The 26,286-nt window shown below is 51.9% G+C and overlaps 1 protein-coding gene across 2 annotated transcripts; it reads right to left on the reverse strand.

Annotated features, from left to right (window-relative positions):
- Positions 1 to 12,582: 12,582 nt before the first annotated feature.
- On the reverse strand, positions 12,583 to 22,652 carry Zdhhc19 (zinc finger, DHHC-type containing 19). Of its 2 annotated transcripts, none has more exons than XM_013513395.1 (8): positions 22,366 to 22,652; positions 21,918 to 22,039; positions 21,614 to 21,750; positions 21,014 to 21,186; positions 20,274 to 20,379; positions 13,936 to 14,021; positions 13,527 to 13,716; positions 12,583 to 12,841 (listed from the first exon to the last, which is right to left on the reverse strand). In XM_013513395.1, the coding sequence occupies exons 1-8, from the start codon at positions 22,488 to 22,490 to the stop codon at positions 12,596 to 12,598; spliced, it is 1,185 nt and encodes a 394-aa protein (XP_013368849.1). In that variant the 5' UTR covers positions 22,491 to 22,652; the 3' UTR covers positions 12,583 to 12,595. The 2 variants fall into 2 exon arrangements, with proteins under 2 accessions (XP_013368849.1, XP_005383177.1); XM_005383120.2 differs by having other exon boundaries at positions 12,587 to 12,792.
- Positions 22,653 to 26,286: the final 3,634 nt, after the last annotated feature.

A 26,286-nucleotide genomic window follows, 5' to 3' on the forward strand; every position in this document is an offset into this window, starting at 1 on the left:
ATGCTAGGTCCCCTGCTCCTTCCTCTCGTGCTAAGGACTGAACCCAAGGCTCTGCCCTGAGCTATGGCCCTAGCCTCTATTTCTTTGTTCATTTATTCACTTATTAAATATCTTTATTTTGAGAAAGGGTCTTGCTTAAATCTCTAAATTTCCCAGGCTGAGCTCTAATTTGTGATCCTCCTGCCTCAGCCTCCCAGAGTGCTGGGATTACAGGCGTGGTATAGGTCCAAACCCATCTTCCAGCACATGAGCCTTTGTCAAGCCATGTCCAGGCCATTGCAGACCTCAGAGGCAATGGAGGTCACCTGGGTGTGGTGTGGTCCTGTCGGGCCTTCCCTAGGGAGCAGTCCAGTGGGCCACCGTGGAAGAGGTGCCCCCAGGACAACATACATACTTTGGGGTTCCCTTGTTTAAGAAATAACTAGGAATGTCAACAAAACCAGGCGTGGTGGTGCATGCCTATAATCCCAGCACTCGGGAGGCTGAGGCAGGAAGATTGCCGTGAGTTTGAGGCCAACCTGGGCTACATAGTGAGACCCTATCTCCAAGAATTAAAAATACAAACAAAAAAAGAGTTTCAGTGACAGAGCATTCAACTCTCCTCGGCTCAATACAACTGCACATGTCCCAGAACCCACTGCTGGCCCAGACACCACCTTCCACGCCCTCTCTCTGTCCCCAGGTCCTGCACAGCGGACAGTCACTGTCCCCTGAGAGATGTGGATGTGGGCAGACTTGTAGGAGCTGGGCCCACAGTCTCGGCCAAGCAGCTGACCCTGGGTCACGGCCCACACTTCTGCCTGAACACATGGAGTCCCATGTGAGAATCACCAGGGTGACTGGGTTTCCACATGCAGGATGGAGGACAACTTCCCCAGCCTGAGGAGCTGCCTGGCCCTGCGCAGGGCTGTCAGCAGGGCTGGTCCCTGCCTGTCCCTCTCCGTGTCTCCCGCCTCCCCAGCCTGGCCGGGACCCCACGATGTGCACAGACTTTGGGAGCTGCTGGCTAGGGAAAGCCCCCTGTCCTCTTGCTTCAGCCCACATGACAGGACCAGGGACAGGATGGTCCCGGCAGTGACATGAGCAGCAGGGGTGCTGTGGCGTGCTGCTTTGGCACGAGTGAAGTCCTGGCCCCGGTTCTGGGGGATCCTGAGCATTGTATGGCTGGGGTGTCACCAGCTCCGGGGACATTGGGCTTGATGATGAGCCTCTGCGTGTCCTGGTGTCCACGTGCGGTACTTGTAGGGCACAAGTGACTGGCTCTTTCCAAAGTGACATTTTTGCCTACTATCAAAAAGCCAGGGGCCAGGAATTTAGCTCAGTGGCAAAGCGCCTGCCTGGCAAGCACAAGGTCGTGAGTTTGATTCCTGGTACCAGAAGAAAAACAAACAAACAACAAAAACCCAAAAAGCCAGCCAGGTATAGTGGTATAGGCCTATAATTCTAGCACTCAGGAGGCTGAGGCAGGAAGATCACACGCTCAAGTCCCATCAGGAAAATTTAATAACCAATTTAGAGAGACCCGGCCTCAAAATTTTAAGAAATAAATAAAAAGGGCTGAAAATGCAGCTCAGTGCAAAGGCTCTGGGTTCTATTCCTAGAACTGCAAACAAACAAACACAAGCCAGAAAATTTATTGGTGAAGACGCTGAGAAAATGGAAACTTACATACTGTTGGAGGGAATAAGAAATGGTGCGGCTGTCCCTCAAAACATTTTTGTTTGTTTTTAGACAGGGTAGCCTAGGCTGGCCTGGAACTCTTGGTGATCCTCTTGCCTCAGCCTCCCAAGGGCTGGGATTATAGGTTTGTGCCACCACACTCAGCTACGATTTATTTTGTTTAACATTATGGTCTGAAAGTTCATCCATTTCCTACTCAAATTTATCTTTATGGCAGAGTAGTACTCCATTGTGTGTAAACATGACATTTCTTTATTCATCCACCTGTTGATAGACATAGAAGCTGTTTCGCAGAGTCAGCTATTATGAGTTGTGCTGCTATAAACAAGGGTGTGCCTGGATCACCATAATATGATGTCTTTAACTCTTCGGGGGAGTGTCCTAGACGGGGAATGGCTGGGTCAAACAGAATTTCTACTTTTAGTTGAGGACTCTCCACAGTAGCTGTGCTAGTTCACATTCCCACCAGCAATGGAGAAGGGCTCCTACTTCCCTGCAGCCTCACCAGTACTTGTTAGTATTTGAGTTCTTGATGATGGCCATTCTTTCTGGGATAAGATGGAATCTCAGTGTTGTTTTAATTTGCATTTCTCTAATGGCCAGTAAATTTTGTGTGTGTGTATAATTTTGAGATAGGGTCTCGCAGGTTGGGCTGGCCTTGAGCTCACTTTGTAGCCCAGGCTAGTCTCGAACTTGTAACGATCCTCCTGCCTCAGCCTCCCAAGTGCTGTGATTGTAAGTGTGTGCCACCACACCTGGCTTGCTAGGTATGTTTTTTGTTTTTTGTTTTGGTTAATTGAGCCAGGGTCTCACTATGTTGTTCAAGTTGGCTTTGAATGTAGGATGTAGCCCAGGCTGGCCTTGAATTCATGGAGATACTCCAGCCTCAGCTTCCTGAGTGCTGGGATTATAGTTTAAGATACCACCTTGCCCAGCAAAAATTGTTTCATGCATTTATTGACAATTTGTGATTTTTCTTCTGAGCAGCATCCATTCAGGTTGGGATATAGGTGTGCGCCTCTATGCCCAAGTGGATTTTGGTTATTTTTAACTTCTGCTGGTTCTGGGGAACTAAAAACTCCAATTTCAGCAGTGGAAAATGGGGCCCTTGACAGGTGTATTGGTGAATCTCAGCATTCAGGAAGCTGAGGCAGGAAGATCATCTTGAATTCACAGCCAGGCTGTACTTCCTAGTGAGACCCTGTCTCGAAAAAAAAAGAAGGAAGAAGGAAGGAAGGAAAGGAGGGAGGGAGGGAGGGAGGGAGAAAGTAAATGAGGCCCCTGTGTTTCCATGGATTAACTTGGGAGGCTCAAGTGACATCTTGCAAAGCTGGACTCTCTGTCTGGAGGAGGCCCCCCTGGCCTTTGCAGAGCAGGAACACGAGGAACACAGCACAGGGGGCAGGCTGCTGGTCCCTTTCCTGACTGGGCAGACGGCACAGAAATCGTGCCTGGCCCACTGCCCCAGGGAGTGACAACTGTGTCGCAAAGTCTCAGCTCCCTGGACCAAGTGCCAGGTTCCACAACAGCTGTGGGGTCGCCCGAGGCTGTGCTGGATGTGGCCTGAGACATCACCTCATCCTCCTGCGCTCCAGGGAGCAGGCTCTGACCCCACTCCTGCAGCTGCTCAGAAATTTGGTCTCACACTGCATGTGGTGGCACATCCTTGTAATCCCAGCACACAGGAGGCTGAGGCAAGAGGATCTCTGTGAGTCAGAGGCCAGCCTGGGCTACACAGTGAGACGCTGCCTCAAAAAAAAAAAAAAAATACAGTGCAATGAGTGCTGGCCTGAACCTCCTGGCACAGTGCCCCTGAGGAGGGGAACTGACATCGGGCAAGAGGGCAGAGGCAAGTCCTGACCGGGTAGCACCAACCAAAGCAATAAACCCTTGGCCCAATCATGCTGATTGCTGCCATAAGGGGTGTAAGGAACTCACATCCCCACCAGGCAAGGAGAGTTCCCTCTGCCCCACATTCCGCCAACACTTGGACTTCCTGTTTTTCTCTTCACCAACCTGATGGGTAGCTTTTGTTAACATCTGCCCGATTCCTCGTGAAGTTGCACATCTTTCATACTTATTGACAATGCGAGCTTCTTCTATTGCAAAAACACCCAGCTGCATTCTTCTTGCCTTTTTGCAAATTTCTTCTTTGTTTGTTGAGACAGGGTCTCACTATGTAGCCAAGGCTCACCTGGAACTCACAATGATCTTCCTGCCTCATCCTCCCAAATGTTGTTTCTTGTTTCTAGAAGATCTTTATGTATTCAGGACTCTAATTCTGAATACATGCCTTACACATTTGGCAAGTATCTTGTCCTAGTGCATCTTTTTTTTACTGTCCTTGCATGGATAGAAGCTTTTGTCTTTCCTCTTAAGTAGGCTTATTTTTCAGAGCAATTGTAGGTTCACTGCAGAAGAGAGCTGAAGGTCCAGGGAGTTCCCAGAACCTCCTGGTGGAATTGTTCCTGACCCTCGCATTGCACCTTGGCCAGGTGCTACAACGCTGGCCAGAGTCAGGGAGTGGCAGGAGTTCAGCTCTGGGAGGGGCTGCAGGGAAAGAACGGATGCCAAGGGGGTTTGAGAGGCAGAGAGATCAGCGTCTTCTTTCCTGTCTTACAACAGAGCCCTGGCTGGCCTGAACTCATGGCGATTTTCCTGCCTCAGCCTCCCAGGTGCTGGGATCAGAAGCCTGCACCACTACATCCAGCGACAATTTTTAGTAAATATACACATTGATAAAAAGACACACGGGAGAGATGTCTCCCCAAAATATTAACAAGGGTTAGTTCTGGGATAACAAAGGATCAAAAGGATTTAATTTTCCTCTTTGTGTTTTTTTATACTTTTCAGTCTTCCTGAAATATAGCTAGGCATGGTGGCACATGCCGGTAGTTTCAGCTACCCGTGAAGCTGAGGCAAGAAGATGGCTTGAGCCCAGGAGTTTGAGCCCAGCCTAGCAACACTGCCAAACAGTAGCTCAAAAAAAAAGTTTAAATTTTGTAGTTAGAAAAAAAAGTCTTTAAAAATAAGAGCACATCTAAGTTGCAGGCGTGTCGGCGATGAGCAAGGGTAGAAGTTAGAGGGCTTGACACGTAGGGGTGCTGAGGACAGAGCAGCCCTGGGACAACCTCCAGGTCCCACCTGGGCTCTACCACCTGTTTGCTGCATGGTCTTCAGCTTGGTGGTTGGCTACTTGGTGCCTCAGTTTCCCCAGTGATAACAAGGAGGTGAACATAGATGCCTCTGCAGGTGTTGCGGGACACCATAAGCCAACCGGGGTGGCTCTCAGTAGAGTCCCCACTGTCCTGCAAAGGCCAGGAGTGACAGCTGCTAGCCCACCCTGGATTGGCCTCCCCGTGCTAAAAAGAATACAGTAGGCTGGGGGTGGTGGAGCACACCTGTGATCCCAGCACTCGGGAGGCTGAGCCAGGAGGGTTGCTGTGAGTTCAAGACCAACCTGGGCTACATATTGAGCTCAAGGCCAGCCTGCACTACACAGGAAGACCCCGTCTCAAAAGCAACAAACAAAACAAATGAAAGAACAGGGTTTCAGAAAAGCTTTATTCTGTGTTTTTAAGGTTAAAGAGAGAGAGAGATGATTCATTTCTGAAGCACTACTGATTCGGACCAGTGGCCATGTAGACTTGCACACTTGCAAGGTTCTCTCTCCCCCTCAGGAAGCCCCAAGTTCCTGGAGGCCAAGGCACCCTCTCTCATCTTTCACTCCCACTTTATGAGGTGTGATCAGAAAGTATGCTATGTGTTTAATTGTAATGTTTCACAGTGAAAGACACATTGCCGCAAATCCGTTCAAAATCCTCCTGCTCATTTCGAGCACACTTATCCCACGTCCTTGCCACTTTCTGAAGCAGATCTGGAAGTCTTCCTTCGTGAGGGTCTTTAGTTAAGGTGAAATGGCTGCCTCGATGTCCTGAATCGATTCAAAACATTGACCTTTCACGCTCATTTTGACTCTGGGGAAGACCCAGAGACCACACGGTGCCAGACTGGTGAATAAGGTGGCCGAGGGCACACTGTGATGTTTTTCCCAGCCTTCCTTTCCGCTGAAGGGTGCCGGGCAGCAGCACTCACAGCACTTTTTATCACAGCTCATAAAGACACTCATAAAAGAGGACTTCCAGAGCTGCTTCAGAAAGTGGCAAGGACATGGGATAAGTGCTCGAATGAGGGTTTTAAGGAGATTCACAGCAATGTGTCTTTGACTGTAATGAATTTCTTTCTGAAATACACACCAGATATTATGATCAGCTTCACTACACAAACCTGTGCCTCCACGTGCTCACTACCAGCGTCTGCCTCTCAGCCACAGCGTGACACAGCCTGAAACTTTACGGGTGCCCACAGAGCAGCGGCCGAGGGCCGGGCCACGCCACGGCGAGCAGTGCATAGGTGCTTTAGAAGAGGCCTCAGGCGCAGCTGACTTCTGGGGAGAGACCTGACTGCCACCCTCGTGGCGTCCCAGGGCTGGCGCAGCCGTGCCCGGGCCTAGTGGGTGTGATATCCTTGTCCAGTTCACGACTCTCCTGGGGCACAAGTCCCCCTCATCGGTTACCAGGCTCTGGCACGGGGCCTGTTGGAGACCAGCGACCTCAGCGGGCTGGCTTTAGCTCCCGACACCCTTGAAGGGTCTGGCTGCTCCATAGCTGCAGGCCCAGCTGGTCTTTGTCCTGGCGGCTCTGCCTCTGGCCGTACTCCCTCCCGACCCCGAGCCTGCTATCTACCCCACCGCAGGCATGAGCCGCCACTTCTGGCCAGGGACAAGCCCTGCTTGCTCAGCTGTCACAGAGGGATGGTGCCCGCCAGCCCTGGGCCACACCATGGAGAACCAGTCGCTGCCAGCGCCGAGGACGAGGATGGGGCGCTGCTGGGCAGCACGCCTGCCGCCCTGGGCCTGCTCCAGCTCCGTGACAATGACACCTCTCTGTCGGGGCCACTGAGCGGTGATGCCAGAAATGGGCATCTCCCAATTCTGAGTCACCCAGGGTCCCCTCAGGATTCTCACCACATCCGTGCATCACCGCTCTACTTCCGCAGTTCTGGAGCCCTCTGTCCGGAGGACCTTTGCTTGTGCTGGCCTGGCTGCCTCGGTGTCCTGAGTTGATTTAAAACGTTGACCTTTCATGGTGATTTTGACGTTGGGGAAGAGCCAGGGCCACATGGTGCTGGATCCGGTGAATAAGGTAAATAAAGTCACAGCGTCATGTGTTTACGAGCCTGCCTTTCCATTGCGCGGCGCTTGACAGCAGCAATCACATTTTTGAGCATAGCTAGTAAAGATACGCAGGAAGGGGCTGGGGATTTAGCTCAGCGGCAAAGCGCCTGCCTGGCAAGCGCAAGGTCGTGAGTTCGGTTCCTAGTACCGGAAGAAAAGAGGGAAAAAAAAAAAGAAAAAGAAAAAGAAAAAAAGATACGCAGGAAACGGGGCCTCCAGCACTGCTTCAGAGAACGGCAAGAACGTGGGAGACGCGTTTTCAAAGCGAGGGTGTCTTGAGGGGGATTTGTTGCAATGTGTCTTTTACTGTGGTAAAGACTTCAACTTTAAGCTCTTAGCTGGGTCCGTGCTGCAGTGTGCCCACTGGGTCCCCTCCTTCCTCCTCGGAGGCCCCGGGCTGTGGGGCCGTGGGGCTGCACCTGCGCCCAGAGCCCTCTGCTCCCGGTCACAAGGCCGCAGCTGAAACACAGGCTTTGCACCGTTCAAAGCGGGCAGAGAGGCTGATTCTAATTTGAGATCAGAGCGCAGCTGGCCAGGCTAGGGCTGGGGGCGGCCACTTCCTCCCCAAGAAACCCAGGCGGGATGGGGCCGGGGTTTGCTGGGGTTTACCGAGGTTTCCCTGACAAGGCCTGCAGGGGGACAGGCCCGGCGTACCAGTGAAACTGCGCCCAGCCCGGTTCTGAACAACCGGGGAACAGCTGAGCTGGAAGGAGCCATCGAGCTCCTGGTGCTACCCTCCCTCCCTGTTCCACAGATGAAGGACCAGGAAAAGTGACCTCAAAGTTCAAACCAAAAAAACAACAGGGCTGGGTGTCTCTGAGTGACAGAGTCTGTGCTTAGTATGCAAATGCGCCAGGTTCAATCCCTGCACCCCTAAAACCAAGCCAACCCCAACAGGTAAGTGGATAACTGAAGCCCACTCAGGGCGACCCCAGAGCTCAGGGTTGGGGTCCCAGGAGGTCAGTGACCACCACTAAACCCTAGGGACAGGCGCCTGAGATCGCCTGGGGCAGAACAGGACAGGGCGGAGGCCACACACACAGCTCCTGCAGAGCCACCTGAAATCCACGCTTCAGGAGTGCTGGGCTCAGACTTCTCTTCCTGCCGCAGGAAATTTAAAGAAAACAAATTCAAGACGTCAGCTGCATAGCAAAGCGCCCTTTGTGTGCCGAGTTCTGCTCCTGGCCGTGCTGGGCCGGCTGCCTGAGCCCCTGCGGAGGGTCAAGCGAGCCGGGCACAGCTTGCATGCCAGGGTGCGCGGGGTACGGGGCTGCGTACCAGGGTGCAGCTGGGGACGGAGGGGCCATCCTTACCCTAAACCTGAGCCCGGCCAGCTCCTTCTACAACACGTAATATACTGAGAACATCACCCCAGGTCATGACGCAGGAGTTAAAAATGAGGTGTCCTCCTGGGTACAGAGGTGCACACCCGTAAGCCCAGCACTCAGGAAGCTGTGGCAGGAGGATCCCCGTGAGTTCGAGGCCAGCCTGGACTACACAGTGAGACCTTGTCTAAAAAAACAAAACACGACAACAACAATATTGATAATATTATACATCAATAAAAAGGGAGTGACCAGTCTTCAGCCGTGGCTATTCCCAAATGAACTAAATCCAGAGCCTGCAAAAGGCTCAGGTCAAGGAGAGGAAATAGACACAAGAAAGAAAGGGCGGTACTCCTGCCAGGCACCCCCAAACCTGAGCTGGGCCGGACGGCTCCCTCCACAGCCACCCCCACCTGCTCAGTCCCGCCAGTCGTCCCCACCCCGCACCGCCTGCCCCTCCCAGCGCACCCTGAGGGGTGCCCTCGCTCAGTGCCCCCGCGTCCTGCTCGGCCCAGGTCTCACAGGAGCAGCCTAAGGCCCTTCCTCGAGGCCTGTCCTCGAAGGCCTCAGGACAGTCCAGGGTGACAGCCTCACAGGTCAACGGCGCTTTCCACCCCTGCCTGTGTGGAGACTGAGCTCACCCAGCAGGGCTTTCACCACAGCCCGGCGCAGGTGGCACTCAGCCGAGGCTGTCACTTGCTGGGCCACCAGTGCCTTCCTGTCTGCAGCCCAGAGGGAGAGGACCCAGGGACCGCTGGACGTGGCCGGGGAGCCTGGGGAAGCCCCGCCCAGCCACTGCCTTGGTTTCCGTCTTCCTAAGAAATAGAGCAGGTGGTCGGTACTCAGGAGGCCCCAGCCAGCTTGGGGATCCCTGACTTCGCAGCAAAACTGCCTCAGCCAGAGGGTGGCGGAAAGCGGCCCGGCTGAGGAGGTGCGGACAAAGGGGCCCTGTGTGGCGCTGCCCCGGGCCCAGCCAGGCTTCCAAGAACCACACGAGCGGGCGTTGTGCCGGAGTCATGGCCACCGCCCCTGTTCTTGGAAGCTGTGCTCGAGGAAGAGCAGGGGGTGGACGGGGAGGGAGAAGGTTCCAGCAGGAGGGAAGGTGACAAAGGACGGTGCGGGGGAGGGGCAGACGGGGTCAGTGGGGAGATCAGGCCCGGGCGCGAGGAGGCTGGGGAGAGGGCACACGCGGGGGTGGCTCTGAGCAGCCCTGCTTGTGTCCTGTGCCGCAGAGCAACTCGGGCCGAAGGAAACCAAAAGCCCCTGTGGTGGTGGCGGCGGCGGTGACGGGGGCCGCTGCCCAGGGCCACCTCCCCCGCGCTCCTGCTGTGCTCTCTCTTGAGCCTCCCTCCACGCGCCAGGCCGGGGTCTCCCATCTCTCCTGCTGTCTCTGCCTCCCCTCTTCTCACCTCTTCTGCCCACATTCCTTAGCAGGTGTGAGGGCGCACACCTGTCACCCCAGCCCTCTGGGAGGCTGAGGCAGGAGGACCACAAGTTTGAGCTCAGCCTATCTTAGCAAGACCCTATCTCAAAATAAAAAATACAGAGGGCCAGAGCTGTAGCTTGGTGTAAAGGCCCTGGGTTCAATCTGCAGTATCCAAATGAAAAAAAAAAAAAAAAAGGAAATGAACCCAGAGAGTCATTGACTCAGACGCCCCGGAGTCACACACGCAGAGGCGCAGAGCTCGCTGCCCTGGGAAGGGGCCTAAGGGATCGGGCCCTGCCACTCAGAGGGAAGTCACGCCTGTGCAGCACCAGTTTCCTCAGCTCTAGAACCAGACTGGCACCTCCCCGGTGCAGGGAGGACTGGGGGTGTGATTCGAGGCCCAGGCGCAGGGCTGGCTGCAGCAACGAGGAGGGTTTGGGGAGGGGGAGGACGGGCCTCCGGCTCCCTGCCGCCTCTCCCTTTAGGAACCAGAGAGAAGGGCCCAGCAGGCACAGATGGAGACTCCTGGTGTGCAGGGAACCAAAGCTGCCTCGGCCCGTCCACCCCACCCTCAGCAACCACAGGGCCCCCTCGGGTGGGGTCGCCAGGGCAGAGCAGGGCGCGCCCAGCAGGCGGCAGGACCCGTTATCAGGTAGGTGCAGGGCAATAGTGGCTGAGCTCAGCAGGCTTATCACGCTCAGACCTGGGCCCAGATGTACCCAGCCGGTGGTCACTGCCCCGCCTGCCCTCCACCCAGTGGCGGCAGCGGCCGCCTGGGAATCAGACAGCCACTGGGCCCATCCATGAGCCTGGGGTGGGGCCGAGGGATGGGAGGCCCAAGTCCTTTCCCTCACACCTGTCATCCCAGCACCTGAGAGGCTGAGGCAGGAGCATCACCGTGGAATTTAAGGCCAGCCTGAATTACATAGTAAGACACTGTCTCAGAAAATAAATATAAATATGTAAAAAGTAAATAACTGCTGGGCATGGTGGCACATGCCTGTAACCCCAGCACTTGGGAGGCTGACACAGAAGGACTGCCGTGAGTTCAAGGCCAGCCTGGGCTACATAGTGAGTTCAAGGCTACCCTGAACTACACAGTGAGACCCTGTCTCAGAAAATAAATATAAATATGTAAAAAGTAAATAACTGCTGGGCATGGTGGCACATGCCTGTAACCCCAGCACTTGGGAGGCTGACACAGAAGGACTGCCGTGAGTTCAAGGCCAGCCTGGGCTACATAGCGAGATGCTGTCTCAAATAACAATAAATCAATAAACAATAAAGTACATATCGGGGCCCCATGCCTCCTGGGAAGGAGGGAGGAAAGCGATTTCTCCATAGCACGCTAGCTCTCCCCACATCACTGACCTGGAAGAGGCCCCTGGAGGGGAGGGAGGCTGCTCCTGGGTCCCCACCCCGCTTAAGAGCTGATGGAGGGGTTGTGGGGGGGTTGCCTGGGCACTGGCAGCTCTGCAGGCTGCGGTCACCCTGTGGCCCTGGCCCAGGGCCAGGCAAGGAGGACAGGCCCCTTGACTCCCTGATAACAGTCCTGTCTTATCCAAAGCTCAAGGCCTGGGTGGGGCGCAGCTGAAATCCAAAGCAGGTTTGCAGCAGTGGGGAGGGGGCGCCGGCTTTAACTGCAGCTCCAGGCCTGCGGGAAAGAGGCAGAAGGGTACCTAGGGCCCAGGGTGGTGGGGCAGGGTGTCCGAAGAGTATGGGCTGCGGCCTGAGGCAGTCTGTCCCAAAGAAACCCTAAAATCCCTGTGCTGGGAGGGAGCAGGGGCCCCCGACTCCTCACACCAGAGCAGGAAGTCACTGCCTTCTGAGGGGTCACAGCCGTTCGAGAGCCTAAGGTCATGTGCTGGCCCACGGGAAAGCCGGGGCCCACGGCATCATGGGAGAAGACCCCAACTGGCTGAGGACCTGAAGGAGCCATCCAGCGCTGTCCTGAGTGCCCAGGCAGCCAGTGACACCAGCAGGGCCAGAGACAGAGACTGGCCCGACACCCTCGGTGCCCTGTGAGCCAGGCCCAGGCTACCAAGGCAGGGACCCTGGGGGCTTCTCTCCCTGCTGCGCAGAGCTGCGTCAGAGACCACACAGGCACACACAGACATTCTCCCCTCTGCCGTGGGCCCACCGGACACAGGGTGGCAGGGAGCAATGACGTGCGGCCCTGGGTAAGCATCCAGACCCCTGCTGAGACTCTGGGCCCGTAGTATGAGGCCCCACAGTTCCAAAACGGCAGCCGGCTGCGCACAGGAGAAAGTAATCACAGCCCACACCATCACGAGCCACGCCGCATTCACTATGTGCCGGCCCTACGCGGTGACATTGTTCCCAATCCCACGGGCACACTGCGCCACCGGCAGAGCCACAGTTTGGGGTGTGCCCACCCCATCCCCAGAAGCCTGCAGATTCCCAGGGCCTGGGCCCAACCTAGGGACAGGACCAGGGCAGCACCTGTCGCCCAGTGGGAGCAGGGGTCAGGGTGAGACAGGGACGGGGGGGCGGGGGGGGACGCAGGGCTGGACTGTCTGAGAGCCCACACCAGGTCTCCAGGATGACAGGAGGGCCAAGCGCCAGTTCCCAGGCTGCTGGCGCCCCCTGCAGCCAGACAGGGGTGCTGCAGAGCCAGGGCTGGATTCTTCCCAGGTGTTGATACCTACTAGGAAGCCCAGGCTGGCCTTGAACTAGGTGATCCTCCTGCCTCAGCCTCCCAGGTGCTGGGATAACAAGCATGCGCTCCCACACCTGGCACTGCTGAACCATTTTACTGATGGGAGAAACGGTAAGCATCTTGCCCGAGTTCACAGAGCCAGGCAGTGCTGGGGCTGGAGCGCATGTCTCCAGGGGTCCCCGGACTTTGTTCCAGTCCCTGACGCCTAGGACAGACACACAGCAGGGCATTTACACCCGAGAAAGATACTAATTTAATGGCAGGCAGGATGGTCTCACATCATGCCAAGGGAGAGGGCAAGGCGGGCACTGAAACTCCGACGGGCTCAGGTGGTGACGAGTGGGTGCAGATGCTCCTGGCCTTGCTGGGGATGGAAGCGGGCGCGGGAGGCCAAGGCTGGTCCTGGGGTCTCCTGCATCCGGGGCCATGTAGGGCCAGTGGGCAGCTAGACAGAGTGGGAATGTGTGTCCCTCGGCGCACAGCCAATCCCCTGCCTTCGAGCAGAGCAAAGGAGAGACTGGCACTGCAGGACTCAGTCCAAGGGCTGGGGCTCCTTTTTTTTTTTTTGAGACAGGGCCTTGATTTGCACCTCAAGTTGGCATTCAACTCATAGTGATGCTCTTGCCTCAGCCTCCTGAGTGCTGGGATTACAGGTGTGTGCCACCATGCCCAGCCCCCAACTCCTAATGCTCTCCTTTACATGTTTCACGTTTCATGAAACTTCACAAAGAATCTCCTAGTTGGGCGTGGTGGCACATGCCTGTAATCTCAGCACTCAGGAAGCTGAGGCAGGAAGATTGCTGCAAGTCTGAGGCCAGCCTGGGCTACATAGTGAATTCAAGGCCAACCTGAAGTACATAGTGAGACCTTGTTTCAAATAAATAAAAATTTTAGAAGGCTGAGAATGTAGCTCAGTGAGAAAGCCCTGAGTTCAACCCCAGTATGACCAAAAAATCCTTTAAATAAAGGAATCCTCCTCAAAGCACAAAGCTGTCTCAGCCCTCCAAGAGGGTAACATGGAAGAGGTTTAGTCTTTCCTCTTGCTATCTCCAGGACTCTGGGGCATGTGCTGGAAGCCTATGATGCCCTTTCCCTGCCCCTCCAGTTCCACGTTCCTGGCCCCCAAGCACTGACACCCCACTCCAAGGGTTCCCTCTCTCAGCTTGCCCCTCTTCTCACCTCCTGAAGAGTGGCAGCCTCCCCGCCCCCCGGGGGCCCCTTTCCTGGGCAGTGGCCCAGAGGCTGGGGTGGGGTCCCCGGGGGAGGTAGGTGACAGTGAGCGCAGGGGCACGGCGGTGGGCGCGGGGCTGGCGTGGGCACCCCCTCGGGCCCCACGGGTCTCTGCAGCCAGACAGCGTCAGACATGTACCTGGGGGGAAAGGCCAGTGCAAGGGTCCCTGCCCTCTGTGCTTCGGGGGCACAGAGCTCCCCAGGCAAGAGGGTGGGGGCTCCCCCAGTGCCCTGGAGAAACCCAAGAGGAAGAGAAGAGTGAGGGGCAGGGCCTGGGAGCCGAGGTGAGAGGGGGCTCATCTTCCCTGACCCCGCCGCCCCAGCCCCAGGCTCTTGGGCCTCAGGTTTGCAGACTCACCGGGGTCCCAGCGGTGCACAGAGTGTCAGGTACCAGTTCCTGGCACAGCCCTGGTTGAAGGGGTTGTATCCTTGAAGGTCTCTGCACTGGAGGGGAGTCCGAGGGGATGCGAAGCTGGAACCAGCAGGACTGGGTGGGCTACCCAGGGACCCTCAGCCAGGGCTGCAGCCAGAGTCCAGGGCAGGGAAGCCGCACTCGAACTGCAGCCTCTGCCTCCTGAATGACTCACCCAGTAGCACCATAGCCACCTCCCCAGCCCTCTGAGGGCCCTATCATCCCGTCACTCCCTCAGGGGCTTCCTCGCCCTCTCTGTCCTTCCTGGCCACGCGCATCCGCACCTCCTTCTGCCACCTCCTCCTCGATCTTCCTTCTGCTACTCAACTGCCCCAACGACAGTCCCACCCCATCCCACCTGTTTTCTCATCTCTCATCTCTTGTTTTGTTTTGTTTGAGACAAGGTCTCACTGTGTACTTCAGGTTGGACTTGAACTCGCTATGGCCTCAAACTTGCAGTGATCCTCTTGCCTCAGCCTCCTGCATCCTGGAATTCCAGTCAAATCTCTGATTTATTTTCCCTATGAATCACCTCCACTGAATTTCACTATCTGGAGGGGCGTGTGGGGCCAATCACACTTTCCTACCCAAAGAGCTCATGGCCCGGGAAAACCTGGGCTGAAGGCAGTAAAGATGAAGTCTTCCCCAGGATTCTGAGGCTCAGCGTCCCCTTCTTCAGCCTATCCCCTCCCAAGCCCCCATGCTCCCCAGCCTCAGCCTGACCTGGATTCAAGAGCCCTTGCTGACAAATATCTAGTCACACGGAGAAGCCCCTCTGCCCTCCCGAACAGCCCACGCCCACGCCCAGCGGGAAGACAGACCTCCAACACCGCCCTCGCCCAAGGGACCAGCCCGGCCAGGTGGCTCCGGATGTCCTCCGTGGCTGGCAAAGGACCCAAGCCACTGTGCTGGAGGACAGTCAACCTCATCTTGGGTGTCAGAGCACTGAAGAGAAAGCGGGTCCTGTTCGAGGCTCCAAGTACTTAAAACAGCTTGATGAAAGTCACAGAAGTTTTAGATTTAGGAGACTAAATGTGTATTTGTTAGATGCATAGGAAGTATAGAAAAGTGTGGCCTGTATAGGAAATATAGAAAAATGCTTAGATGAAAGCCGAGCATGGTGGCGCACGCCTACAATCTCAGCACACAAGAGGCTAAGGCAAGAGGATCACTGCGAGCTCAAGGCCAGCCTGGGCTACACATCAAAAGAAACGGAAGGGAAGAAAGAAAAAAAAAGAAAGTCATGCAGATAGAAAGGAAGAAATGAGATCTTATCTACGGACGCCATGATTTTTCATGTCGAATCAACAAAAATATTTTAGAACTAATAAGCAAGTCTAGCAAAACAGTAGATTCAAGACCAATGTACAGGGGCCGGGGATATAGCTCAGTGGCATAAGAGCCTGCCTGGAAGCGCAAGGTCCTGAGTTCGATTTCCGGTACAAAAAAAGAAAAATAGACCAATGTACAAAAATCCATTGTATTTTCTGCCAGATGTGGTGGTGCCCACCTGGCATCCCAGCATTCTGAAGGCTGAGGCAGGAAAATCACAGGAAATTCCAAGGCTATTTTGGGCTACATAGTGAGTTCAAGGCCAGCCTGAACTGCATAGTAAGACCCTGGTTCAAAAACAGAACAAAAGCATTGTATTTTTTTAATAATAATGAGCAAATGGATCCCAAGAGTGGTGGTATAGGCCAGGTGTATTGGCACACAACTGTAACCCCAGGACTAGGGAGGCTGAGGCAGAAGATCAGCTTTGGCTACACACCGAGCTCAAGGCTGAACTACGCAACAAGAGCCTATTCTAAAAACAAAATAAGGTAAACTGTGCTTCATCCAAAACATCTGCTCCTTGGAATGCACTGTGAAGACAATAAAATGACAAGTCACATATTTTGAGAAAATTCTTGCAAAATATGTCTGAATTCAGAATATAGGGCCAGGGATATAGCTCAGTGGCATAAGCACCTGCTTGGCAAGCACAAGGTTCAGAATTCAATGCCCCATACCAAAACAAAACAAAACAAAACAAAAAACTCCAACAAAACAGAATATATAAAGAACTCCTAAAATTCTATATGAAAACAAACCAGATTTTTAATAACTGGGCAAAGATATACAGGTGGCAAATAAGAAGATGAAAAGACGCTCAACAATGGAGTTAAAAGTGAAACCAAACCACTCGCTGCACAATCCTGGCCTTCCTTCCAGCCATCATACCTCAGTGAAAGGAGTCACTGGTGAGGAGGTAATATGCTATTTTTGACAACCCTTAGGCTGTAACTCCTTAATAGGTCCCTCTTGCATATCTCTGTCTTCCTGAGAAACCACTCTGAAGATACCACCACGTATTACAGCAGCCATTGATATTTTCCTACTAATCTATCCATAACTGTGTAAAGTTTGTAATGTTCCTATCCTATTTCATAAATGGATGTATGTTTATTATTATGTGTTTCCTACAACAACCATTGAGAAGAGTTAATGATTTTTCAATAGGTCACTCATGTATAGCTCTATTTATTTTCTTTAGAAGCCACTTTGAAGATACCAAAGTATAGTACAACAACTCTTGATAATCTCCTACCTCTTTTGTCTGTAACTCACTATTGTCTATTTGTTTTCCTGAGAAACTATTTTGTAGACAATAATATGTAAAATGATAACCATTGATAATTTCCTACCATTTTGTCTGTAATTTGCTAAGTCCCCCCTATTATTATGTTATCCTTCTTTTATTCTTTAAAATAAAAAAAAATAATTAAAAAAAAAAAAACCACTCGCTGCATCTCAAAGAAAGAAAAGGACCAAGAGGCCCATTATTCCCGAGAGTCCCTCCTTAGCACCCTCGTCGGGTGGTCCTATGCTGGTCAGACGGTGTCATCCAGTGCCCACCTGAGATGACTGTCACTGGTTCTTTCTGAGTTCCACATTTTGACTGGGGAAAATAGGACCATCTACCCTGACGGATGAGTTGCCGCGGCCTTTCCAAAGGTCGCCTCCCCTAGAAACAACCCAATCAGGCGCTTCTCGAAAACATCAAAAAGGGAGGCAAAAAGCCCGTCAACGGCTGTTACCCAGAAACCTGATTTTTAAAAAAAGCACCTGATGTCTATAAGAAAATTCAGTCTGATAGACGACCATACCCTCTGGTTATGAATTATAAGGACTATGGACACTAGAAAAATAAATAAAAAGAAAAGAACTCTCAAAAGCTTCATTCTGGATCAGACAACAAACCTTTCATCTGTCTGACAGGCTCAGACGAGGCCAGACCGGACTCCCTTCTTCAGCTGGGCCACCGGGAGCCCATGGTTCCATCATCGGGGCAACTGGGACTCTTGCCTCTCACTCCTTCTGCGAGGCACTAACTTGCCGCCTGGGAGGACATCTCACCAAACATGAATTCCTGTCTAAGCAGTCCCCACTACCGCTTCTGGGAAGAGACCTCCTCTTCAAGATAGAAGCGATAGCCTCCTTTGCACCAAGCTAATCAGCTCCCTCCCATTTAACCCTGCATTTTCAACTCTGACTGTTCCCTGAAAGGAAGGTGATGCCTGCCTCAGCCTGAGACAGGTGATTGCAATCCTGAAGTTCTGAAAACTCTCCTCCCAGAGGCATAAACTAAAGACTGGCCTCCAGGCCTGGCCATCAACCATGCTGCCTCACTGCAACCCCCACTGCTGTCAGATGTCACAAGAAGTACAAACAGGCATCCAGCCACACAGCCTGACAGACTGTTAATCATTTTGGGTGAGATCTCCGTGCTGTGAACAAGGAGCCATCATCACCTTGCCTTCTGCGGTTCCCAATCCACACATGCTTCTTAGACTGTTAATTGCCACGAGGGTTTAGGAACTCTCCCACGCTATTTTTGGGGAAGCCCTAACAACAGATTTGGCTCTCGGACAGCCAGTTCTCTGTCCCTTCTAGCTCCTTCATGGTCCTTGAGAAAGAAAAAAAACTGAGGCTTCAAAACTGCAAAATGTTTATAGACTGTCAAAACTGCTGAAATACAGCTCTTCTGCCTGTAAAGCGAGTTCGAGATCTCCAAGCTGCCAATGCTGCCACGATTGCCCTCTGTACGTGTTGCCTCAGTCTTCTCCCACCCACAGCCTGCTGGTACAGCTGCCTGGACCTAAAGAATGCCTTCTGCCTTTGGTTGGTTCCTGTCAGCCGGTCCCTCTTCACAAAGACCTCCAGTCTGGACTCAAAAGCCAACTGACCTGGACTCAATCTCCTAGAGTTTCAAAACCTTGTTTCTTATTTGAAAAGACACTTCTGATGAATGACCCTCAAGCAGCCTGCTGAAAAGACACAAAAGCTCTGCTATAATATCTGGCAGAAACTGGTTACAAAAAAAATTTTCACAAATTTCTTAGAGCTGTTGGCTACTATAGAGTCTGGGTCCTTGATTTCACAAAAACAATGATGCTTACTCAGATTGTCTCAGCCCCTGGGAGTGCTGAGTGGCCAACCTGTGCAAATACTTAGATCCTGTCACTAAGAGCTGCCTCCCCGCTTTTCCTCCACACTCTGACAGCCACTGTCCTTCTGATCAAGAAAGCTGAAAAGCTCACCTTTGACCAAGACTTTAATTGTCCAGGTGCAACATGCTACACTGGGACGAACTCTTCCAAACAATGGACTCCCTGACAGATGCTGAGTACACCCTACTTACAGATGGAAGTAGCTCTGTTAGGAATGAAGTCTGACAGGCTAGATATGCTGTGGTCACCTTGGACAAAACTATCTTGGCCAAAACTCTGCTACAGGGATAACTTGCACAGCAAATTGCTTCCTGCTGCTGTTTGGAAACCTGCCACCAACACAAAATAATCCAGTCCAGAGGCCTAAGCCCCCTCTGGAGATCTGACTGACTGAAACACCAACCCCTACCACCAGACCTGCCCCCACCATCTATTGTGCAAGCTCAAGCTGCTGCACTGGCACCCGTACCCCTGCAGCTCATGGTTCAGCATCTGTGTCACCGGCCCGACCTCCCCTTCCCTATCTGTACTGAGAAGACAATAAAAGTTTGTAGGGTCTTGCTGTAAAAAAATCATCTCTAGATATGACCTACCTTTGAACATCAGCAGTGACAACAATCCTGCATTTGTAGCAGAGGTGACTCAAAAACTAGATTAAATGAAAACTACAAACAGCTTGTAACCAGTTAAAAGACCAATTATATCTGTAGGTATTCCTGCACACATATATAACCCAGGTACATATTAACTACCTCTACAAGTTTCAGAAATCCAGCCTTAGAACTGCTGAAATTTTACCTGGACAGCTCCTCTGAGGCTCACTCAAAGCCCTGCCCTGCTTGCTCTGGATGCTGACAGTTCACACACAGCTGAAGCCTGAGGCCATTGTTCACAGGATTGCCCCACACCTATTCCCCTGGATTTTTGTGTCTTTTCAGGCTGCTTACTCCATTCCTTGCTTCCTCTTCCCCTACTAGCTGTGCTTTTTGCCTTAAACTCTATGGATAATTGCCCCAAGAGAATAGAACACTTGACCAAGATTTGATGAGCATCCAAGGCACAATGGATACTCTCCTAGATCAGATATACTCCCTCACTCCCTTGCCAGAGTAATGTTACAGAACAGACAGGCCTAAATTGTGTTTCTTCCTAAAAACAACTTGGGGGAAAGGCTGTAATAAGAAAATCTTGGGAAGCTTTGCTAGGGCCCTTTCTAGGATCATCGATTGCTTCTAGTTGGGCCTTGTATCAGAAGATCACATGCATATGCCCAGCCAAGATTTGCCAGGGAAACTAAAAGAGGGGAAATATAATAGAAAATGCCCCCCCAGCCAGTATACTTCAATTTCTTAGTTGTCCAGGTAATAGTCCTTTTTCCAGATCCAGCTGCTTCTGTCTCTTAGAAGCAGCTGGTCACTGTGATGCACACTGTATAAACTAATCCCCACTGACAAGCCATTCTGCCTCTGTACTTCCTGCTTGCTTATCCCATACAAGCCTCAGACCACCAGAGTGATCCCAGTCAGTTCCTGTGCATGTAAATAAATCGGCCTCCAAATCCTGGGTGTCATTTTGGTGTTTCCACCTTTTAGGAAATTCTACCCTGGCCCCCAGGTTCCCCCAAATCAAGGCTAAAGCCCACTCCTGACCTCTGGGCTTTTCTAACCTGGCCCACTCAAGGGTGACTCCATTCCTGCCCCCCTTCCTGCCACCCCTCACCTGGCTTTCACATCACGCCCCGATGGGACAGCAACCTGGGAGGGGAGGTGCCACGCCATCTGCTCCACGTACCTGGCCTTCGTAGGAGTGCTCAGCTGTGCTCACCGAGAGGACCTGGCTCACCAGCAGCACCAAGAGCGGCACTAGAAAGCCAGCGGAGGGGATCACCACCACCAGGCTTTGAGGGAGCTGCTAAGGAGCCCAAGAACACGGTCACCCTCCACGGCCCCGCCCACCCAACCATAGTCCTGCCCTGTCCAGTTGAATCCCAGCCCACTCAATCCTAGCCCCTCCCCAGCTCTACCAGAGCCCCATCCACTAACCGTAACTCCTCCACCTTCCTGCCCCAGACCACCATCCCAGCTATGCCCGCCAAGCCAAGTCTCACCCCAGCCCCAAACTAATTCCACCTCTAGCCATACCCATTGACCAAGACTTGCCGCTGTTCTACTGCAGCCATGCCCACCCAATTGTAGCCCTGTCCAGTGCCACCCAGGCTCACCCCTTCCCTCCACAACTCCACCCTAGCCCTGCCCCATCCAACCCCACCACACCACTCCCCACGCTCCATTATTAGTTCTAATCACCTATGCTGAACCTCCCACCATGCTGTCACCTCATCTGTCCATTTCCTGGCCTCCTTACCCCGCCTGTGACCTACTCCCTCCTGTCCCGTCTGTCTCCCTGACCTCCCCCATCTTCACCAGCTTACACTGGGCCCGAGCAGCTTCTCCCTTCGCCCTGCCCCTGACACCCGCCCCTCACAGGCCCTCCCACCATGCACCAGGTGGGCCCTGGGCCAGTGAGGATACGCCATGGCCTTGTCCAGGTTGAAGGGCAGGTGGCTGTTGCGCACCAGGAACACCAGGGAGGCGGCCAGCACGGTGCTGGAGTAGAGGCACAGGGACACGACGAGCAGCAGGAAGGCGCGGAAGTTGCGGTGACCGACACAGTTATTGACCCACTTGCAGTGGTGGTCAAAGTCCTGGGCAGCAGGCCGTGGGGCAGGCTGTGAGGACCTGGCCCTAAGCCCTAAGCTCCCCCAGCCTCCTGCTAGGCCACCTGCTGTGCACCCCAGGCACTGGCTCCCACCCGGGGAGAAACTGAGTCACAAAAGCCCTGGTGCAGGCATTGCTGTTGTTGGAGCATCGTTAGGACATGGGGTGCAGATGTGGACGCCTCGTGCTTGTGGACACCTGTGCAGGCCTCCTGGGCAGGTGCAGGCCTCCTGGGCAGGTGCAGGCCTCCTGGGCAGGTGCAGGCCTCCTAGGCAGGCGCAGGCCAGAGGCCAAGGGCTGAGAGTCCCTGCCACCCTTGGCCTTTGGCAGTCCCAGAAGACGCCACGCCTGATGTGGAGCTCCTGGCCAGATGTGGGTGAGGGGCCAGCAGGTGGGCAGGCAAGGGGTGCTCACCTCCACACAGATGTTGCACCAGGGGCAGTGGTGGGTCCGAGGGGGGCGGTGAAAGCAGCACCTTGGGCACCACCGCAGGCGGAAGGCCCTGCGGTTCACCCACACCACATGGACCATCATGGGGTCCTCTAGGGAGCCTGGCTTGGAGAGAGACCCCTTCGTCAGTCTGCTGCCTGGGGACCGCCCCACAGCATGGGAGGAGGGGTCCTGGGGCTGGAGGTGGGGGGACCACTTTAGACGTTACCCCTGCGGCCCGCAGCCCTTGGGGTGCCACCTCCGCCCTCTTAGGGGCCTGAGGCCTCACCTTGATGTAAGGTGCCAGGGTCTGAGAAGTTGAGGGAGATGAGACTGAAGAAGGTGAGGACGAAGAGGGGGCCTGTGACTGCCGGAACGACCCATCCCCCGCTCTGAGCCAGCCACCTGCAACTGAGACCAGACCAGCCTCAGTGTGGAGCCGGGCTGACCCAGAGCTCTGCCTCCTGCCCCAGGCCTGTCTTGCCTGGGTCTGGTTGCAGACCCTCAAGCCAGCTCTAAATCTCCACACACACTGGGGACAGACCCCAGGGTGCCACCAGATGTCACCAGCGTTAGCAACCACCTGCAGCTGCCAGACGCCCCAGCCCTCTAGACTTCCGCCAGCATATCCTCTTTCCCTGACCTTTGCCCCTCTCCACTCTGCCTCTTCCCTCTGGCTATCTACGTTCCTTGTTGTCTCTTTGAGGGAAATCGGACAGCTTGCTCAGGAGACTCACGGGAATGCGAAGAAGAGACCACTGAAAGTGACCAGCAGGACTACGTTGAAGGCAGGGAACAGGCTTGGGAGGAACCAGGAAACTGGGGTGAGAGGTGGGGACTGGAGGCCTTTCGTATGGGACATGGCATCCTTTGAGATCTGCCCAGCTAGGCACAGCTAGTCCTCCTGTGCCACCCAGGAAAATCAAAGGCACCAGGCTCCTCCTCCTCCTCTCATGGCTTTCAGAGTTCCACAGTGACAGCAGCCTCAGAAGCCATAGCCTAGAACAGAAGGGAAGAAGCCTCAGTGTGAGGTCACAGAGACTGAGGAGTGGGTGACTTCCGGTATCAATACCTTCCCCACCCCCAGGGAGTGCTGGAGACCACCGCTACACTGGAGACTGACATGGCTCAGCTGTGTTTGTCCCCCAGGGGTCCATGTGCTGGAGCTGAGTTGAAGCCAGCAGGAGGCACATGGAGTGTTGCAGGCTGGACAAACTGAGTTCCAGCCTCACAGCCAGAAACCAGCCTGAACTTCAGTGGAACTAAAGGTGCAGGCTTGCTGGGATTATCCACTAACCTGCCATAAAGCTACAGCTGGCTTTCTGGGATTAATCAACATGGATCTGGGTTCTGTCTGCCCACGCTGCCTACCAGTAATAGCCAAGACACTCCCTGAAGTGGACATTTTTCTCCTTTTTTCTTCTTTTCTTCTTTTGTTTTTGAATTTGTTTTTTTTATATTGATTGTTTATTGTTTTTATATGAGTGAACACTCTTTCTAGTTTTTTGTTATTGCTGTTGTTCTGGTTTTTATTTCTTCCTTCTGTCTTTCTCGTCCTCTTCACCAGTATCCCAAAGTTCATGTAATCTTTCTTTGAGCTTTAGTCTTGCTTTTAATCTCATCTTCTATTTCTCTATTTTCCCCCACAACCTCTTTTTTTTGTTTGTTTGTTTTTTTCCAGTAGTGAGAACCAAACTAATGACCTCACACTTGCTAGGCAAGCGCTGTGCCACTGAACTAAATCCCCAGCCCCTTTCCCCCAACCTCTTTTAAATTTTCTCTCCTGAGGGTAAAATTGTCATATTGAGAGCATATTTACTATATAAAATTTTCTGGTTTGTTTTAGATTTTGTTATATAACCACAAATATACTTTATATGGTTAAAGGTGGCAAATTAATAATTACCACAGTTTGTCATCTTCTAGGCTATTTGATGCTATTGTCATTGCTGATTATATATACTACATTAGCCAAGGTGACATAACTGTTCTAACCAGTTGTTTTTCCTGGTATACCAAGACTGAGATTGCCTAAGGGTCAACTAACAATACTATAGGCCAGTGCCAAAGTACCAAGGGGTAGGCCAAATAAGCAGCAACTTCTCATCCCCAATAAACTGAAGAGGTAGAACCTTGCAACAGACTCAAAAATCAAAAGCCAGCTATACCTGGAAGACATCTCTGAGAAGTAGTGATTTCCTAAGAGTTCTAAGTACTAGCAATAAAGCTATATGCCATAAGCAATTTACAGGCACCAACCTGGGAATTAAACTAAAGTGAAGAAAGAAAGAGAGAGAGAGAGAGAGAGAGATGGAAAGAAAGGAAAAGGAAATGAGAAGACACATAAGCAAGATGCAACTCCAGACTCACCAAAAGCAAACCCAAGGGGCAGTGAGATGGAATAGTTTGAAAGCCACCCACCTGCACTTTCCAAAGTGGCAACAGCAAAACTAACAAAGCACATGAATGAGACTCTAGAAAACATTCAAATCAGAAACTATTTCTCAGATAACTACCGAGATGGTGACAATAATGAAAGACATGGTTAGTGACTCTGGAGTAGACACAGATAAAATGAGGAACTTAGGAAAACGATGTAAACCATGAACTCCCAACATAGGAAAGAAATGCAATCCATGAAACAGATTCAAACGGATATCCAGGAGATTAAAAGTTCCATTGAAAGTATACACAGCAGAATGAGCCAATGTGAGGACAGAATATAATACAGAAGACAGGATTGTGGTTAGCGATCATGAAAAGAAAGACTGCTTAAAAATAGCAAGGGAGGGCCAGGGAGATAGCTCAGCGGCACCGCGCCTGCCTGGCAAGCGCAAGGTCCTGAGTTTGATTCCCGGTACCAAAAAAATAGCAAGGGAGTGCAAGAAATCAATTCAACAGTTGCCAGATGATGCAAAGAAGAATAACACAAGATTGATTGGCATCAATAAAAAAGCAGATAGAACAAATGACATAAAAAACCTATTCACAGAAGTAATGGCAAGAAACTTCCCAAGCAGGGAAAAAATTGACATACAGGCTGGGCATGGTGGCACACACCTATAATCCAAGCACTCAGGAGGCTGAAGCAAAAGGATCACCACTAGTTTGAGATCAGCCTGGGCTACATAGGGAGTTCAAGGCTAGCCTGAACTATGTAGTGAGACCATCTCAAACAAAAATTGACATATACATAAGTGAGGCATATACAACTCCAGTTAGCCATGATGCAAAAAAAAAAAAATCTACTTCAAGGCATATACTAGTCAAGATTGCAGAAATTCAACAGAAGAACAGAATATTAAAAGTTGTGAGAGAAAAGAAACAAATCACCTATAAAGAATAGTCTATCAGAATCACAACAGACTTCTCAATACAAGCCCTCAAGTCAAGGAGAGTTTGGAGTGAAGTATTTCAAACCCCTCCACAAAAAAAACACCCCCAGCCCAGATTGATATACCATGCAAAACTATCTTTTAAAATTGATGTAGAAGGACCAGGCATGGTGGCATATGCCTATAACCCCAGCACTCAGGAGGCTGAATTGGGAGGATCACTGAGAGACTGAGGTCAGCCTGAACTGCATAGTGAAACCCCAACTCAAAAAGACAAAAAAAAAATTGATGAGAAATAAGATACTTCCATGACAACAACATCTGAGGAAATTCATGACCATCAAACTAGCACTCCAAAATGTTCTAAAGGACATTCTAGAAAGAGATAACAAAGTCTACAATGCCACGAGCCCCAATAGAATGAATCCACCAGGCAAGGCAAGTATTTAAATGGGGGGACCAACAATAGGAAAATAACATGACAAAAATAAATCAATACATATCAGTTATAGTGATCAATGTAAATGGTCTCAATTTACCACTCAAAAGAAATAGACTGGCAGAATAGATCAAGAAGCAAGATTCACAATATGCTGCATATAAGAAACACATTTAATTCAAAAAAAAATTCATAGACTTAAATAAAAAGATGGAAAACAGCACTCCATGTGACAGGAACCCAGAAAGTTCACAAAGTGAACTTCAAACCAAGACTGATTAAGAGAGACAAAGAAGGTCACTATATCTTTGTAAAGGGAATTATCCAGGAGGAAGAGATAACAGTGATAAATTATATGCACCAAATACTAGCACACCTATCTATATAAAACAAAACAAAAATTTTTTTGAGACAGGGTTTCACTATGCAGTTCAGGAAGGCTTTGAACTCACTTGTAGCCCAGTCTGGCCTGCCTACAGCAATCCTCCTGCCTCAGCCTCTCAAGTGCTGGGATTATAGGTGTGTGCCACGACACCCAGCTAAAACAAATATTAATGGATATGAAAAATCAAATAAACACTACACAATTATAATCAGGGAGCTCAATATCCCACTGTCACAAATAGACAGATCAACTTGAAAAAAAATCTACAATGAAATATCAGAATTGAACCAAACTTTTGAACAAATGGATTGGATTGAGTAGTTGTTTACAGAATGTTCTACCCCAGAACATCAGAATACACATTCTTTTCAGTTACCCATAGACGTTCTCCAAAATGGGCCACACTGCTAGGGATGGTGGCACATGCTAATAATCCTAGCACTCAGAAGGCTGAGGCAGGAGAATTGCTGTGAGCTAGAGGCCAACCTGAACCTCATAG

Source organism: Chinchilla lanigera, unplaced genomic scaffold (assembly GCF_000276665.1).
Source record: "Chinchilla lanigera isolate Chin_1 unplaced genomic scaffold, ChiLan1.0 scaffold00019, whole genome shotgun sequence".
NCBI lineage: Eukaryota > Metazoa > Chordata > Mammalia > Rodentia > Chinchillidae > Chinchilla > Chinchilla lanigera.

What these genes read in the sequence shown, in the direction of transcription:
- Zdhhc19 (XM_013513395.1), bottom strand. Translation starts at nt 22,490, where the DNA reads ATGTCCCATACGAAAGGCCTCCAGTCCCCACCTCTCACCCCAGTTTCC. An exon ending in AACCTGGACAAGGCCATGGC is followed by an intron (nt 20,380 to 21,013) that starts GTATCCTCACTG and finishes GCTCCCTCAAAG; the next exon opens with CCTGGTGGTGGTGATCCCCT. An exon ending in TGTGCACCGCTGGGACCCCG is followed by an intron (nt 13,717 to 13,935) that starts GTGAGTCTGCAA and finishes CTTTCCCCCCAG; the next exon opens with GTACATGTCTGACGCTGTCT.